Source organism: Salvelinus fontinalis, chromosome 32, assembly GCF_029448725.1.
Source record: "Salvelinus fontinalis isolate EN_2023a chromosome 32, ASM2944872v1, whole genome shotgun sequence".
Lineage (NCBI taxonomy): Eukaryota > Metazoa > Chordata > Actinopteri > Salmoniformes > Salmonidae > Salvelinus > Salvelinus fontinalis.
Genome location: NC_074696.1, coordinates 9,689,026 through 9,704,378, shown reverse-complemented (window position 1 = coordinate 9,704,378; position 15,353 = coordinate 9,689,026). Strand labels below are relative to the sequence as shown.

The following is a 15,353-nucleotide window of genomic DNA, read 5'->3' as shown; positions in this document are numbered from 1 at the left end:
CAATCATTACAGACTGTTACAATACATCAATCATTACTAGACTGTTACAATACATCAATCATTACTAGACTGTTACAATACATCAATCATTACTAGACTGTTACAATACATCAATCATTACTAGACTGTTACAATACATCAATCATTACAGACTGTTACAATACATCAATCATTACTAGACTGTTACAATACATCAATCATTACTAGACTGTTACAATACATCAATCATTACTAGACTGTTACAATACATCAATCATTACTAGCCTGTTACAATACATCAATCATTACAGACTGTTACAATACATCAATCATTACAGACTGTTACAATACATCAATCATTACTAGACTGTTACAATACATCAATCATTACTAGACTGTTACAATACATCAATCATTACTAGACTGTTACAATACATCAATCATTACTAGACTGTTACAATACATCAATCATTACTAGACTGTTACAATACATCAATCATTACTAGACTGTTACAATACATCACTCATTACAGACTGTTACAATACATCAGTCATTACTAGACTGTTACAATACATCAGTCATTACTAGACTGTTACAATACATCAGTCATTACTAGACTGTTACAATTCATCAGTCATTACAGCCTGTTCTATTCATTCTATTTACCAGTCATATGACCAGGGTTAGAGGTTACAAGTCTGTTCTATTCATTCTATTTACCAGTCATATTACCAGGGTTACAGATTCCAAGCCTGTTCTATTCATTCTATTTACCAGTCATATTACCAGGGTTACAGGTTCCAAGCCTGTTCTATTCATTCTATTTACCAGTCATATTACCAGGGTTAGAGGTTCCAAGCCTGTTCTATTCATTCTATTTACCAGTCATATTACCAGGGTTACAGGTTCCAAGCCTGTTCTATTCATTCTATTTACCAGTCATATTACCAGGGTTACAGGTTCCAAGTCTGTTCTATTCATTCTATTTACCAGTCATATTACCAGGGTTACAGGTTCCAAGCCTGTTCTATTCATTCTATTTACCAGTCATATTACCAGGGTTACAGGTTCCAAGCCTGTTCTATTCATTCTATTTACCAGTCATATTACCAGGGTTACAGGTTCCAAGCCTGTTCTATTCATTCTATTTATCAGTCATATTACCAGGGTTACAGGTTCCAGCCTGTTCTATTCATTCTATTTACCAGTCATATTACCAGGGTTAGAGGTTCCAAGCCTGTTCTATTCATTCTATTTATCAGTCATATTACCAGGGTTACAGGTTCCAGCCTGTTCTATTCATTCTATTTATCAGTCATATTACCAGGGTTACAGGTTCCAGCCTGTTCTATTCATTCTATTTACCAGTCATATTACCAGGGTTACAGGTTCCAAGCCTGTTCTATTCATTCTATTTACCAGTCATATTACCAGGGTTACAGGTTCCAGCCTGTTCTATTCATTCTATTTACCAGTCATATTACCAGGGTTACAGGTTCCAAGCCTGTTCTATTCATTCTATTTACCAGTCATATTACCAGGGTTACAGGTTCCAAGCCTGTTCTATTCATTCTATTTACCAGTCATATTACCAGGGTTACAGGTTCCAAGCCTGTTCTATTTACCAGTCATATTACCAGGGTTAGAGGTTCCAAGCCTGTTCTATTCATTCTATTTACCAGTCTTATTACCAGGGTTAGAGGTTCCAAGCCTGTTCTATTCATTCTATTTACCAGTCATATTACCAGGGTTACAGGTTCCAAGCCTGTTCTATTCATTCTATTTACCAGTCATTTTACCAGGGTTACAGGTTCCAAGCCTGTTCTATTTACCAGTCATATTACCAGGGTTAGAGGTTCCAAGCCTGTTCTATTCATTCTATTTACCAGTCTTATTACCAGGGTTACAGGTTCCAAGCCTGTTCTATTCATTCTATTTACCAGTCATATTACCAGGGTTACAGGTTCCAAGCCTGTTCTATTCATTCTATTTACCAGTCATTTTACCAGGGTTACAGGTTCCAAGCCTGTTCTATTCATTCTATTTACCAGTCATTTTACCAGGGTTACAGGTTCCAAGCCTGTTCTATTCATTCTATTTACCAGTCATATTACCAGGGTTACAGGTTCCAAGCCTGTTCTATTCATTCTATTTACCAGTCATATTACCAGGGTTAGAGGTTCCAAGCCTGTTCTATTCATTCTATTTACCAGTCAAATTACCAGGGTTACAGGTTCCAAGCCTGTTCTATTCATTCTATTTACCAGTCATATTACCAGGGTTAGAGGTTCCAAGCCTGTTCTATTCATTCTATTTACCAGTCATATTACCAGGGTTAGAGGTTCCAAGCCTGTTCTATTCATTCTATTTACCAGTCATATTACCAGGGTTAGAGGTTCCAAGCCTGTTCTATTCATTCTATTTACCAGTCATATTACCAGGGTTACAGGTTCCAAGCCTGTTCTATTCATTCTATTTACCAGTCATATTACCAGGGTTAGAGGTTCCAAGCCTGTTCTATTCATTCTATTTACCAGTCATATTACCAGGGTTAGAGGTTCCAAGCCTGTTCTATTCATTCTATTTACCAGTCATATTACCAGGGTTAGAGGTTCCAAGCCTGTTCTATTCATTCTATTTACCAGTCATATTACCAGGGTTAGAGGTTCCAAGCCTGTTCTATTCATTCTATTTACCAGTCATATTACCAGGGTTACAGGTTCCAAGCCTGTTCTATTCATTCTATTTACCAGTCATATTACCAGGGTTACAGGTTCCAAGCCTGTTCTATTCATTCTATTTACCAGTCATATTACCAGGGTTAGAGGTTCCAAGCCTGTTCTATTCATTCTATTTACCAGTCATATTACCAGGGTTAGAGGTTCCAAGCCTGTTCTATTCATTCTATTTACCAGTCATATTACCAGGGTTACAGGTTCCAAGCCTGTTCTATTCATTCTATTTACCAGTCATATTACCAGGGTTAGACGTTCCAAGCCTGTTCTATTTACCAGTCATATTACCAGGGTTACAGGTTCCAAGCCTGTTCTATTCATTCTATGTATCAGTCATATTACCAGGGTTAGACGTTCCAAGCCTGTTCTATTTACCAGTCATATTACCAGGGTTACAGGTTCCAAGCCTGTTCTATTCATTCTATGTATCAGTCATATTACCAGGGTTACAGGTTCCAAGCCTGTTCTATTCATTCTATTTAGCAGTCATATTACCAGGGTTAGACGTTCCAAGCCTGTTCTATTCATTCTATTTAGCAGTCATATTACCAGGGTTAGAGGTTCCAAGCCTGTTCTATTCATTCTATTTACCAGCCATATTACCAGGGTTACAGGTTCCAAGACTGTTCTATTCATTCTATTTACCAGTCATATTATCAGGGTTACAGGTTCCAAGCCTGTTCTATTCATTCTATTTACCAGTCATATTACCAGGGTTAGAGGTTCCAAGCCTGTTCTATTTACCAGTCATATTACCAGGGTTACAGGTTCCAAGCCTGTTCTATTCATTCTATTTAGCAGTCATATTACCAGGGTTAGAGGTTCCAAGCCTGTTCTATTCATTCTATTTACCAGTCATATTACCAGGGTTACAGGTTCCAAGCCTGTTCTATTCATTCTATTTAGCATTCATATTACCAGGGTTAGAGGTTCCAAGCCTGTTCTATTCATTCTATTTACCAGTCATATTAGCAGGGTTAGAGGTTCCAAGCCTGTTCTATTCATTCTATTTACCAGTCATATTACCAGGGTTACAGGTTCCAAGCCTGTTCTATTCATTCTATTTACCAGTCATATTACCAGGGTTAGAGGTTCCAAGCCTGTTCTATTCATTCTATTTACCAGTCATATTACCAGGGTTAGAGGTTCCAAGCCTGTTCTATTCATTCTATTTACCAGTCATATTACCAGGGTTACAGGTTCCAAGCCTGTTCTATTCATTCTATTTACCAGTCATATTACCAGGGTTAGAGGTTCCAAGCCTGTTCTATTCATTCTATTTACCAGTCATATTACCAGGGTTACAGGTTCCAAGCCTGTTCTATTCATTCTATTTACCAGTCATATTACCAGGGTTACAGGTTCCAAGCCTGTTCTATTCATTCTATTTACCAGTCATATTACCAGGGTTACAGGTTCCAAGCCTGTTCTATTCATTCTATTTACCAGTCATATTACCAGGGTTACAGGTTCCAAGCCTGTTCTATTCGTTCTATTTTGATGGCTGCTGCTTTGTGGTCATTCACTCAACAAAACAAATATAGAGATATATTTTAACCTGTTATGACGGTTATTTTATTCTCATGACAGTCTTCATCCAGAACCGTAATTGTGCCAGGCCTATTCAAATGTACTAGTTTCCCTATGTATAATGCTTTTGATGCCTCCTAATTGCTCCTGAAGGGATTAATCAAAGCTGAATTAGATTCAGTTGAGAATTGACTTGAATTATGAGTTGCATTACATTGCGTTGAATCTAATTCATTGTAATGTCTCCCTAGGACCAGCAGGGGGCGCATGTCGAGACAGAGCCTCTGTGTGTCTTGGATTTCTTTGTTAAAGAGAACCTTCAGAGGCACGGCTACGGACTGGAGCTGTTTAGCTTTATGCTGCAGGTGAGACAGACGTGACCACACCTTTACCTGGGATGGAAGCAGGGTTAGGGTTTACCTGGGACGGAAGCAGGGTTGGGGTTTACCTGGGACGGAAGCAGGGTTGGGGTTTACCTGGGACGGAAGCAGGGTTGGGGTTTACCTGGGACGGAAGCAGGGTTGGGGTTTACCTGGGACGGATGCAGTGTTGGGGTTTACCTGGGACGGATGCAGGGTTGGGGTTTACCTGGGACGGAAGCAGGGTTGGGGTTTACCTGGGACGGGTGCAGGGTTGGGGTTTACCTGGGACGGATGCAGGGTTGGGGTTTACCTGGGACGGAAGCAGGGTTGGGGTTTACCTGGGACGGAAGCAGGGTTTACCTGGGACGGAAGCAGGGTTTACCTTGGACGGAAGCAGGGTTGGGGTTTACCTGGGACGGAAGCAGGGTTGGGGTTTACCTGGGACGGAAGCAGGGTTGGGGTTTACCTGGGACGGAAGCAGGGTTGGGGTTTACCTGGGACGGAAGCAGGGTTGGGGTTTACCTGGGACGGAAGCAGGGTTGGGGTTTACCTGGGACGGAAGCAGGGTTGGGGTTTACCTGGGACGGATGCAAGGTTGGGGTTTACCTGGGACGAATGCAGGGTTGGGGTTTACCTGGGACGGAAGCAGGGTTGGGGTTTACCTGGGACGGAAGAAGGGTTGGGGTTTACCTGGGACGGAAGCAGGGTTGGGGTTTACCTGGGACGGATGCAGGGTTGGGGTTTACCTGGGACGGAAGCAGGGTTGGGGTTTACCTGGGACGGAAGCAGGGTTGGGGTTTACCTGGGATGGATGCAGGGTTGGGGTTTACCTGGGACGGAAGCAGGGTTGGGGTTTACCTGGGACGGATGCAGGGTTGGGGTTTACCTGGGACGGAAGCAAGGTTGGGGTTTACCTGGGACGGATGCAGGGTTGGGGTTTACCTGGGACGGAAGCAGGGTTGGGGTTTACCTGTCACGGGGTCAATTTGAATTGGAGTAAACTGAAATCCAATTCAATAATTGAAAAATTGCATTTGTCAGTAATGATTTCTCAATAAACTGTGAAGGAGATATTTATTTTTAAATTTTTAAAATTTGTCCAGTGTAAATTCAAATCACTTCCTGAATTCAGATGCTTCAATTCGAATTGACTCCAACCCTGGACAGAAGGAATGAACCCTGAATGGTTACCCCTGACTGGATGCTGGGGTATATTCATTAGGAAGCAAACGGGAAGGGACCTACCTCAATTTGCCCGATAAGAAACTTGTTTTCGTTAGACGTTTTTTGTTACAAAGCTTTTTGCTACAGTTTGCACTAATGAATACACCCCTGCTCTCATGATAGTTGAGCGGAGCACTCAGTCTGGTTTGACCCGGGGTGTATTCATTACGCCGATTCTGTTGCAAAACATTTTGTAGTTGAGTCGTGTCTCTCTTTAAAAAAAAAATAAGGGTCTGCAAGAAGTTGGAAGGAACCCCGCGGAAGAATCTATCATTTATAGATGTGCAACTTGTGCCAAGTACTTTGTAGACTATTCAGATTGTAATGGCAACTTGTGGAAACCATACAATTAAAATTAAACTACAACTTCCATTTAAGAACTCAACAGCTTTTATGTCGTGTTGAAGAGCGTTTGGGAGTAAACGGTGTCTGTTGCAAAACGTTTTTTGTTTGTTTTTGCAACAGATTACATTTTGTTTGCAATAGAATCAGTGTAATGAATGCACCCCAGGCTATGAAAACTAGAGCACACAGACTGGAATGTGGTGTGAGTCGCTGCACTAGAAGGGATATTGCTAGAGATTACAGAGTGTTGTCAAGAGGGTGTTTTCCCTAATGTCTGTTTGCTCGTTGAGACGTGTGGTAACTGCTTCGTTTGTTTTCTCCCCCTCCATGTTCAGCACAAAAAGGTGGAGCCAGTGCTGATGGCTTACGACAGGCCCTCCCCTAAGTTCCTCTCTTTTCTGGAGAAGCATTACTGTCTGAAAAACAGTGTACCTCAGGTAGGATTTCAGGGCGGTCTCTCCTCCCCAACACCGTATCGTCACTCTGGTAAATGATTATACAGGCCTGACACCCAACAGCCTAATATAATGCAAATAGCTATGAAAATATCATAAACAAACTGTTTCAGACTGAGATAAGACAGGAGGTGAAGGGGGTATGGGCTAAATATAGAAGGCATGACTGGTGCAATTAAGATATGATTTGATATTGATATGACGCAGGCAGGACGGTACTATTAGATAAAAGTACATGTAGATTTCCATGAGTCCCCTGGGCATATCAAACGGAGAAACAGTCAGCCATTAAACTGAGATACGGTCAGCCATCAAACTGAGATACAGTCAGCCATCAAACTGAGAAACAGTCAGCCATCAAACTGAGATAGTCAGCCATCAAACTGAGAAACAGTCAGCCATCAAACTGAGATACGGTCAGCCCTCAAACTGAGAAACAGTCAGCCATTAAACTGAGATACAGTCAGCCATCAAACTGAGAAACAGTCAGCCATTAAACTGAGAAACAGTCAGCCATCAAACTGAGATACAGTCAGCCATCAAACTGAGAAACAGTCAGCCATCAAACTGAGATACAGTCAGCCATCAATCTGAGAAACAGTCAGCCATCAAACTGAGATACGGTCAGCCATTAAACTGAGAAACAGTCAGCCATCAAACTGAGATACAGTCAGCCATCAAACTGAGAAACAGTCAGCCATCAAACTGAGATACAGTCAGCCATCAATCTGAGAAACAGTCAGCCATCAAACTGAGATACGGTCAGCCCTCAAACTGAGAAACAGTCAGCCATTAAACTGAGATACAGTCAGCCATCAAACTGAGAAACAGTCAGCCATTAAACTGAGATACAGTCAGCCATTAAACTGAGATACGGTCAGCCATTAAACTGAGATACGGTCAGCCATTAAACTGAGATACAGTCAGCCATTAAACTGAGATACGGTCAGCCATTAAACTGAGATACAGTCAGCCATCAAACTGAGAAACGGTCAGCCATTAAACTGAGATACGGTCAGCCATTTAAACTGAGATACGGTCAGCCATTTAAACTGAGAAACGGTCAGCCATTAAACTGAGATACGGTCAGCCATTAAACTGAGATACGGTCAGCCATTAAACTGAGAAACAGTCAGCCATTAAACTGAGATACAGTCAGCCATTAAACTGAGATACAGTCAGCCATTAAACTGAGATACAGTCAGCCATTAAACTGAGATACGGTCAGCCATTAAACTGAGAAACAGTCAGCCATTAAACTGAGATACGGTCAGCCATTTAAACTGAGAAACAGTCAGCCATTAAACTGAGATACGGTCAGCCATTTAAACTGAGAAACGGTCAGCCATTAAACTGAGATACGGTCAGCCATTAAACTGAGAAACAGTCAGCCATTAAACTGAGATACGGTCAGCCATTAAACTGAGAAACAGTCAGCCATTAAACTGAGATACGGTCAGCCATTTAAACTGAGATACGGTCAGCCATTTAAACTGAGAAACAGTCAGCCATTAAACTGAGATACGGTCAGCCATTAAACTGAGAAACGGTCAGCCATTAAACTGAGAAACAGTCAGCCATTAAACTGAGATACGGTCAGCCATTTAAACTGAGATACGGTCAGCCATTTAAACTGAGAAACAGTCAGCCATTAAACTGAGATACGGTCAGCCATTAAACTGAGAAACGGTCAGCCATTAAACTGAGAAACAGTCAGCCATTAAACTGAGATACAGTCAGCCATTAAACTGAGATACAGTCAGCCATTAAACTGAGATACAGTCAGCCATTAAACTGAGATACAGTCAGCCATTAAACTGAGATACGGTCAGCCATTAAACTGAGAAACGGTCAGCCATTAAACTGAGAAACAGTCAGCCATTAAACTGAGATACGGTCAGCCATTTAAACTGAGATACGGTCAGCCATTTAAACTGAGAAACAGTCAGCCATTAAACTGAGATACGGTCAGCCATTAAACTGAGAAACGGTCAGCCATTAAACTGAGAAACAGTCAGCCATTAAACTGAGATACAGTCAGCCATTAAACTGAGATACAGTCAGCCATTAAACTGAGATACAGTCAGCCATTAAACTGAGATACAGTCAGCCATTAAACTGAGATACGGTCAGCCATTAAACTGAGAAACGGTCAGCCATTAAACTGAGATACGGTCAGCCATTTAAACTGAGATACGGTCAGCCATTTAAACTGAGATACGGTCAGCCATTTAAACTGAGATACGGTCAGCCATTAAACTGAGATACGGTCAGCCATTTAAACTGAGATACGGTCAGCCATTTAAACTGAGATACGGTCAGCCATTAAACTGAGATACGGTCAGCCATTAAACTGAGAAACGGTCAGCCATTAAACTGAGATACAGTCAGCCATTAAACTGAGATACAGTCAGCCATTAAACTGAGATACAGTCAGCCCTCAAACTGAGATAAAGTCAGCCCTCAAACTGAGATACAGTCAGCCATTTAAACTGAGATACAGTCAGCCATTAAACTGAGATACGGTCAGCCATTAAACTGAGATACGGTCAGCCATTAAACTGAGATACGGTCAGCCATTAAACTGAGATACAGTCAGCCATTAAACTGAGATACGGTCAGCCATTAAACTGAGATACGGTCAGCCATCAAACTGAGATACAGTCAGCCATTAAACTGAGAAACAGTCAGCCATTTAACTGAGATACGGTCAGCCATTTAACTGAGTCAGCCATCATCATAAACCATAGGGTTTATGACTCAAACTGAGTCAGCCATCATCAGTCATGTGACTCGTCACCTCCAGACGACTAAAGCAAAGTAGGTCAATTAAACAGTCCTATTTCAAGAAAATAACTTTTTGTAAGCAGAGATGGAATTATACCGTACCAACAACATTTTAGGAGCATTCAATCAATAAATCCGTTGAACACATTTAAACCCATTTATAAAAATGTATAATTTCTTATAATTATAAAAGTTCAAGTTTTAGGGTCATGTTTTCGTGTTTTATCTGATGAGACAATATTTCACTTGAGATCAAAATAATCCCCCAGGTTGTTAAAAGAAAAATCTGAGGGTGTTACAAGCGTGTTGTTGTTAAAAGGGTGTTGTTAAAAGGGTGTTGTTATGGAAAGGTGAGGATAGACAACAGCGTGTTGGTCTATGAGTGTGTCCCTAGGGGCCCCGGTCAGAAGTAGTGCACTACGTTACCCATAGGGCCCTGGTCAGAAGTAGTGCACTACGTTACCCATAGGGCCCTGGTCAGAAGTAGTGCACTACATTACCCATAGGGCTCTGGTCAGAAGTAGTGCACTACGTTACCCATAGGGCCCTGGTCAGAAGTAGTGCACTACGTTACCCATAGGGCCCTGGTCAGAAGTAGTGCACTACGTTACCCATAGGGCCCTGGTCAGAAGTAGTGCACTACGTTACCCATAGGGCCCTGGTCAGAAGTAGTGCACTACGTTACCCATAGGGCCCTGGTCAGAAGTAGTGCACTACGTTACCCATAGGGCCCTGGTCAGAAGTAGTGCACTATGTTACCCATAGGGCCCTGGTCAGAAGTAGTGCACTACGTTACCCATAGGGCTCTGGTCAGAAGTAGTGCACTACGTTACCCATAGGGCCCTGGTCAGAAGTAGTGCACTACGTTACCCATAGGGCCCTGGTCAGAAGTAGTGCACTATGTTACCCATAGGGCCCTGGTCAGAAGTAGTGCACTACGTTACCCATAGGGCTCTGGTCAGAAGTAGTGCACTACGTTACCCATAGGGCCCTGGTCAGAAGTAGTGCACTATGTTACCCATAGGGCTCTGGTCAGAAGTAGTGCACTACGTTACACATAGGGCCCTGGTCAGAAGTAGTGCACTACGTTACCCATAGGGCCCTGGTCAGAAGTAGTGCACTACGTTACCCATAGGGCTCTGGTCAGAAGTAGTGCACTACGTTACCCATAGGGCCCTGGTCAGAAGTAGTGCACTATAAAGTGAATAGGGTGACATTTGGGATGCACACGGTGAGTCACTTCCTGTTTGTGATTACACCACAGTGTGTCCTCCAGACTGAGATAACCTCACAAAGCCTTATTCATCATGCTGGCCCTATGGTTAACGATTCTGTTAATAACCTCCAAAGCCTTACTCATCATGCTGGCCCTATGGTTAACGATTCTGTTAATAACCTCCAAAGCCTTACTCATCATGCTGGCCCTATGGTTAACGATTCTGTTTATAACCTCACAAAGCCTTACTCATCATGCTGGCCCTATGGTTAATGATTCTGTTAATAACCTCCAAAGCCTTACTCATCATGCTGGCCCTATGGTTTATGATTCTGTTTATAACCTCACAAAGCCTTACTCATCATGCTGGCCCTATGGTTAATGATTCTGTTAATAACCTCCAAAGCCTTACTCATCATGCTGGCCCTGTGGTTTATGATTCTGTTAAACAGACTAAATACATTACCTGGATGTCATGTATCTATCATCTACCTGGTTATTTATGTATCTTCCTTAGTGTCAATACTCTCTCTCTCTTCCTGACCATGTCTCTTTCTTTCTCTCTCTCTCTCTCTCTCTCTCTCTCTCTCTCTCTCTCTCTCTCTCTCTCCTCTCTCTCTCCTTCTCTCCTCTCTCTCCTCTCTCCTTCTCTCTCTCTCTCTCTCTCTCTCTCTCTCTCTTCTCTCTCTCTCTCTCTCTCTCTCTCTCTCTCTCTCTCTCTCTCCTCTCTCACTCTCTCTCTCTCTCTCCTCTCTCTCTCTCTCTCTCTCTCTCTCTCTCTCTCTCTCTCTCTCTCTCTCTCTCTCTCTCTCTCTCTCTCTCCTCTCTCTCTCTCTCTCTCTCTCTCTTCCTGTCCCTGTCCCCTTCTCTCTCTCCTCGCTCTCTCTCTCTCTCTCTCTCTCTCTTCCTGACCATGTCCCCTTCTTTCTCTCTCTCTCTCTCTTCATTACCCTGTCCCCCTGTCTCTGTCTCTGTCTCGCGCTCTCTCTCTGTCTCTGTCTCTCTCTCTGTCTCTCTCTCTCTCTCTCTCTCTCTCTCTCTCTCTCTCTCTCTCTCTCTCTCTCTCTCTTCCTGACCCTGTCCCCTTCTTTCTCTCTCTCTCTCTCTTCATTACCCTGTCCCCTTCTTTCTCTCTCTCTCTTCCTTACCCTGCCCCTTCTTACTCTCTCTCTCTTCCTGACCCCCCTCCTCCCTCTCTCTTTCTAGGTCAATAACTTTGTGGTGTTTGACGGTTTCTTCGCCAAAAGATCAGGTAATATTCCAGAATATTCTGCCTGTATATCTTAATTCTATCTGTGTTGTTTTGGATGAATAGTGTTGTGTAACTGGTTGTGTCCCAAATGTTTCTCTTTTCTCTATAAAGTGCACTACTTTATACTAAAGCCCTGTGGGTCCTGGTCAAGAGTAGTGCACTAAATAGGAAATAGAGTGCCATTTGGCCGCACAAACAGTCTTCTCCTCATGCCTGTGGTGGTGTGGTAATAGGAGTATGGTTTTGACTAGCGTGGGCATCCACACCCTCACAGGTGCCTTCTAGTGTCACGTCTAATGTGGAGTAGGCTGCCTCTCTCTGTTCCCACTAAAACAGACACCCTGGTGTTTGCAGCTGACTTATGGTGTCCGGATTCTTCCTAGCCAAAACAGTTCAGAAGAGTTTGCATGTATTATGATGCCATTTTGTGACGTTTTTTGACTTTTTTCGTCTGTTCGGGCACACAAAACGTTTTCTGGAGGCAAGCCGAAGTCTACGCCCCTTCGTTGGTGATTGGTCAACAGTAGGGATTCTTCAATAAAGTCTTCGTTGTCGTTCAACGAGAGACGACTCGTTTTCATGCATATTTTTTCATTGAGAAATACTGCACCAAACATCTTAGTTAATGTAAAATTACGCACCTAATATCTCCTCTGCAAAAACGTCAAAATTATTGACAGATTTCTGACTATTTTGAGGAAGTGGCGTCTGGCTATGGCGTCTCAAAGTGGACAAACAGTATATTTTTCCCTTGTTTTTCAGGCGAAGGTCTTTTAAGGGAGAATGCGAGAGCAGACTCGTTCGGTTCATCTAGCCGAGTTTGGCTAGGTGCCAGCCGAACTGAAGCATGCCGAGGCCTTTATACCCCCTTGACTTTTTACAGCCTGAATTCAAAATGTATTAAGTATTTTTTGTTCTTCTCCCATCTACATAACTACCCCATATTGACAGGTGAAACAGGTTTTTAGAAATGAAAATTAAATATCTAATTTACATAAGTGTTCATACCCCTGAATCAATACTTTGTAGAAGCACATTTGGCAGCGATTACAGCTTTGAGTCGTCTTGGGTATGTCTGTATCAGCTTTGAGCCGTCTTGGGTATGTCTGTATCAGCTTTGTACATCTGGATTTGAGGATTTTGCATATTGCATATTTTCTCAAGCTCTGTTAACATTAGATGGGGAGTTGCGGAGAACAGCAATCTACAAGTCTTTCCATATATTTTCAATGGTATTCAAGTCTGGGTTTTGGCTGTTCCGAAGCCATTCCAGTATTGCTTTGGCCCAATTTAAGGTTATTTGAACTCTGAAGCAGGTTCTCATGAAGGATTTGCCTGTATTTGGCTCCATTCATTGTTCCCTCTATCCTTACCAGTCTCCCAGTCCCTGGCACTGAAAAGCATCCCCATAGCATGATGCTGCCACCACCATGCTTCACGGTAGGGATGGTGTTAGACGGGTGATGAGCTGTGCCCGGTTTTCTCCAGACATAGCACTTTGCAATCAAGCCAAAGAGTTAAATGTTTGTCTCATCAGGCCACAGAATATTTTCAAAAGGCTTTTTACAAACTGCAGGCGTGCTGTCATGTGCCTTTTTCTCAGGAGTGCCTTCCGTCTGGCCACTCCTTAAAGCCCATATTGGTGATGTGCTGTAGAGACTGTGTCCTTCAAGGCAGGTTCTACCATCTCAGCCAAGGAACTCTGTAGTTCTGTCAGAGTGGTCATTGGTTTTTTGGTCACCTCTCTGACCAAGGTCCTTCTTGCTCAGTTTGGTTGCACGGCCAGCTCTAGGCATTCTGGGTAGTTCCATATTTTTTTTAATTTCCCAATAATGGAGACCACTGTGATCTTGGAACCACACACAACATAGTTTTATACCCTTCCCCAGATATATGACTCATCACAATTATATCTCTGAGATGTACAGACAGTTCCTTGGACTTCATGGTATAGTTTCTGCTCTGACAGAAATGTCCCCCTGTGGTAAATTCAATTGATTAGACATGATTTGGAAAGGCACACACCTGTCTATATAAGGTCCCATAGTTGACAGTGCATGTCAGAGCAAATACCATACCACGAGTTTGAAGGAATTGTCCGTAGATCTATGAGACAGGAATTTGTCGAGGCACAGATCTGGGGAAGGGTACCAAAACATTTCTGCAGCATTGAAGGTCCACAAGAGCACAGTGGCCTCCATTATTCTTAAATAGAAGCAGTTTGGAACCACCAATACTCTTCCTCGAACTGGCCGCTCGGCCAAACTGAGCAATCGGGGGAGTAGGACCTTGGTCAGGAAGGTGACCAAGAACCCGATGGTCACTCTGACAGAGCTCCAGAGTTCCTCTGTGGAGATGGGAGAACCTTCCAGAAGGACAACCATCTCTGCAGCACTCCACCAATCAGGCTTTTATGGTAAAGTGGCCAGACAGAAGCCACACATGACAGCCCACTTGGAGTTTGCCAAATGGCACCTAAAGACTCAGACCATGAGAAACAAGATTCTCTGGTCTGATGAAACCAAGATTGAAAACATTGGCCTGAATATCAAGTTTCACATCTGGAGGAAACCTGGCACCATCCCTACGGTGAAGCATGGTGGTGGCAGCATCATGCTGTGGGGATGATTTTCAGCAGCAGGGACTGGGAGACTAGTCAGGATCGAGGCAAAGATGAACGGAGCAAAGTACAGAAAGATCCTTGATGAAAACCTGCTCCAGAGTGCTCAGGACCTCAGAGTGGGATGAAGGTTCACCTTCCAACACGTCTCTGAATGGCCCAGCCAGAGCCCGGAATTGAACCCGATCGAACATCTCTGGAGAGACCTGAAAATAGCTGTGCAGCAACACTCCCCATCCAACCTGACAGAGCTTTAGAGGATCTGCAGAGAAGAATGGGAGAAACTCCCCAAATACAGGTGTGCCAAGCTTGTAACGTCATACCCAAGAAGACTCGAGGCTGTAATCGTTGCCAAAGTTGCTTCACTGAGTAAAGGGTCTGAATACTTATGTAAATGTGATATAAATTTTATTTCTATAAAATAGCAAACATTTCTAAACTTGTTTTTGCTTTGTCATTATAGGGTTTTGTGTGTAGATTGAGGATTTAATTTTTTTTTTAAATCAATTTTAGAATCAGGCTGTAACGTAACAAAGTCAATGGATCTGAATACTTAGGCACTGTAGATAGATAGATTTGACATCATCCTGTCAATGCATGTATTTGGTCTTAAACCACTCAAAGGTTTCATACCAGACCCAAATCTGTAGTGTTTATGATTTGATAATACTGTCTCTAGAGACACATTGCCAATACAAGTATGCAGCATAATGTGTGCCCAAGAAGTCCATCTGAACTCCATGAGAAGCTGAAAAAAAAAAACTTTTTGAGATGTACTATATCGTAATATTTTCATTAAATGAACACACAAGTTCAACAACAAAAAAGTCCCAATTCCCCGTTATTT

At 42.7% G+C, this 15,353-nt stretch overlaps 1 protein-coding gene across 1 annotated transcript in view; it reads left to right on the top strand.

Annotated features, from left to right (window-relative positions):
• LOC129830696 (alpha-tubulin N-acetyltransferase 1-like) overlaps nucleotides 1-15,353 on the top strand; it is a 58,660-nt gene that overhangs the window by 18,777 nt on the left and 24,530 nt on the right. The window contains exons 5-7 of the mRNA XM_055893307.1: nucleotides 4,497-4,610; nucleotides 6,512-6,613; nucleotides 11,841-11,886. Coding sequence (XP_055749282.1) covers nucleotides 4,497-4,610; nucleotides 6,512-6,613; nucleotides 11,841-11,886 — 262 coding nt within the window. The remainder of the gene's footprint in view (nucleotides 1-4,496; nucleotides 4,611-6,511; nucleotides 6,614-11,840; nucleotides 11,887-15,353) is intronic.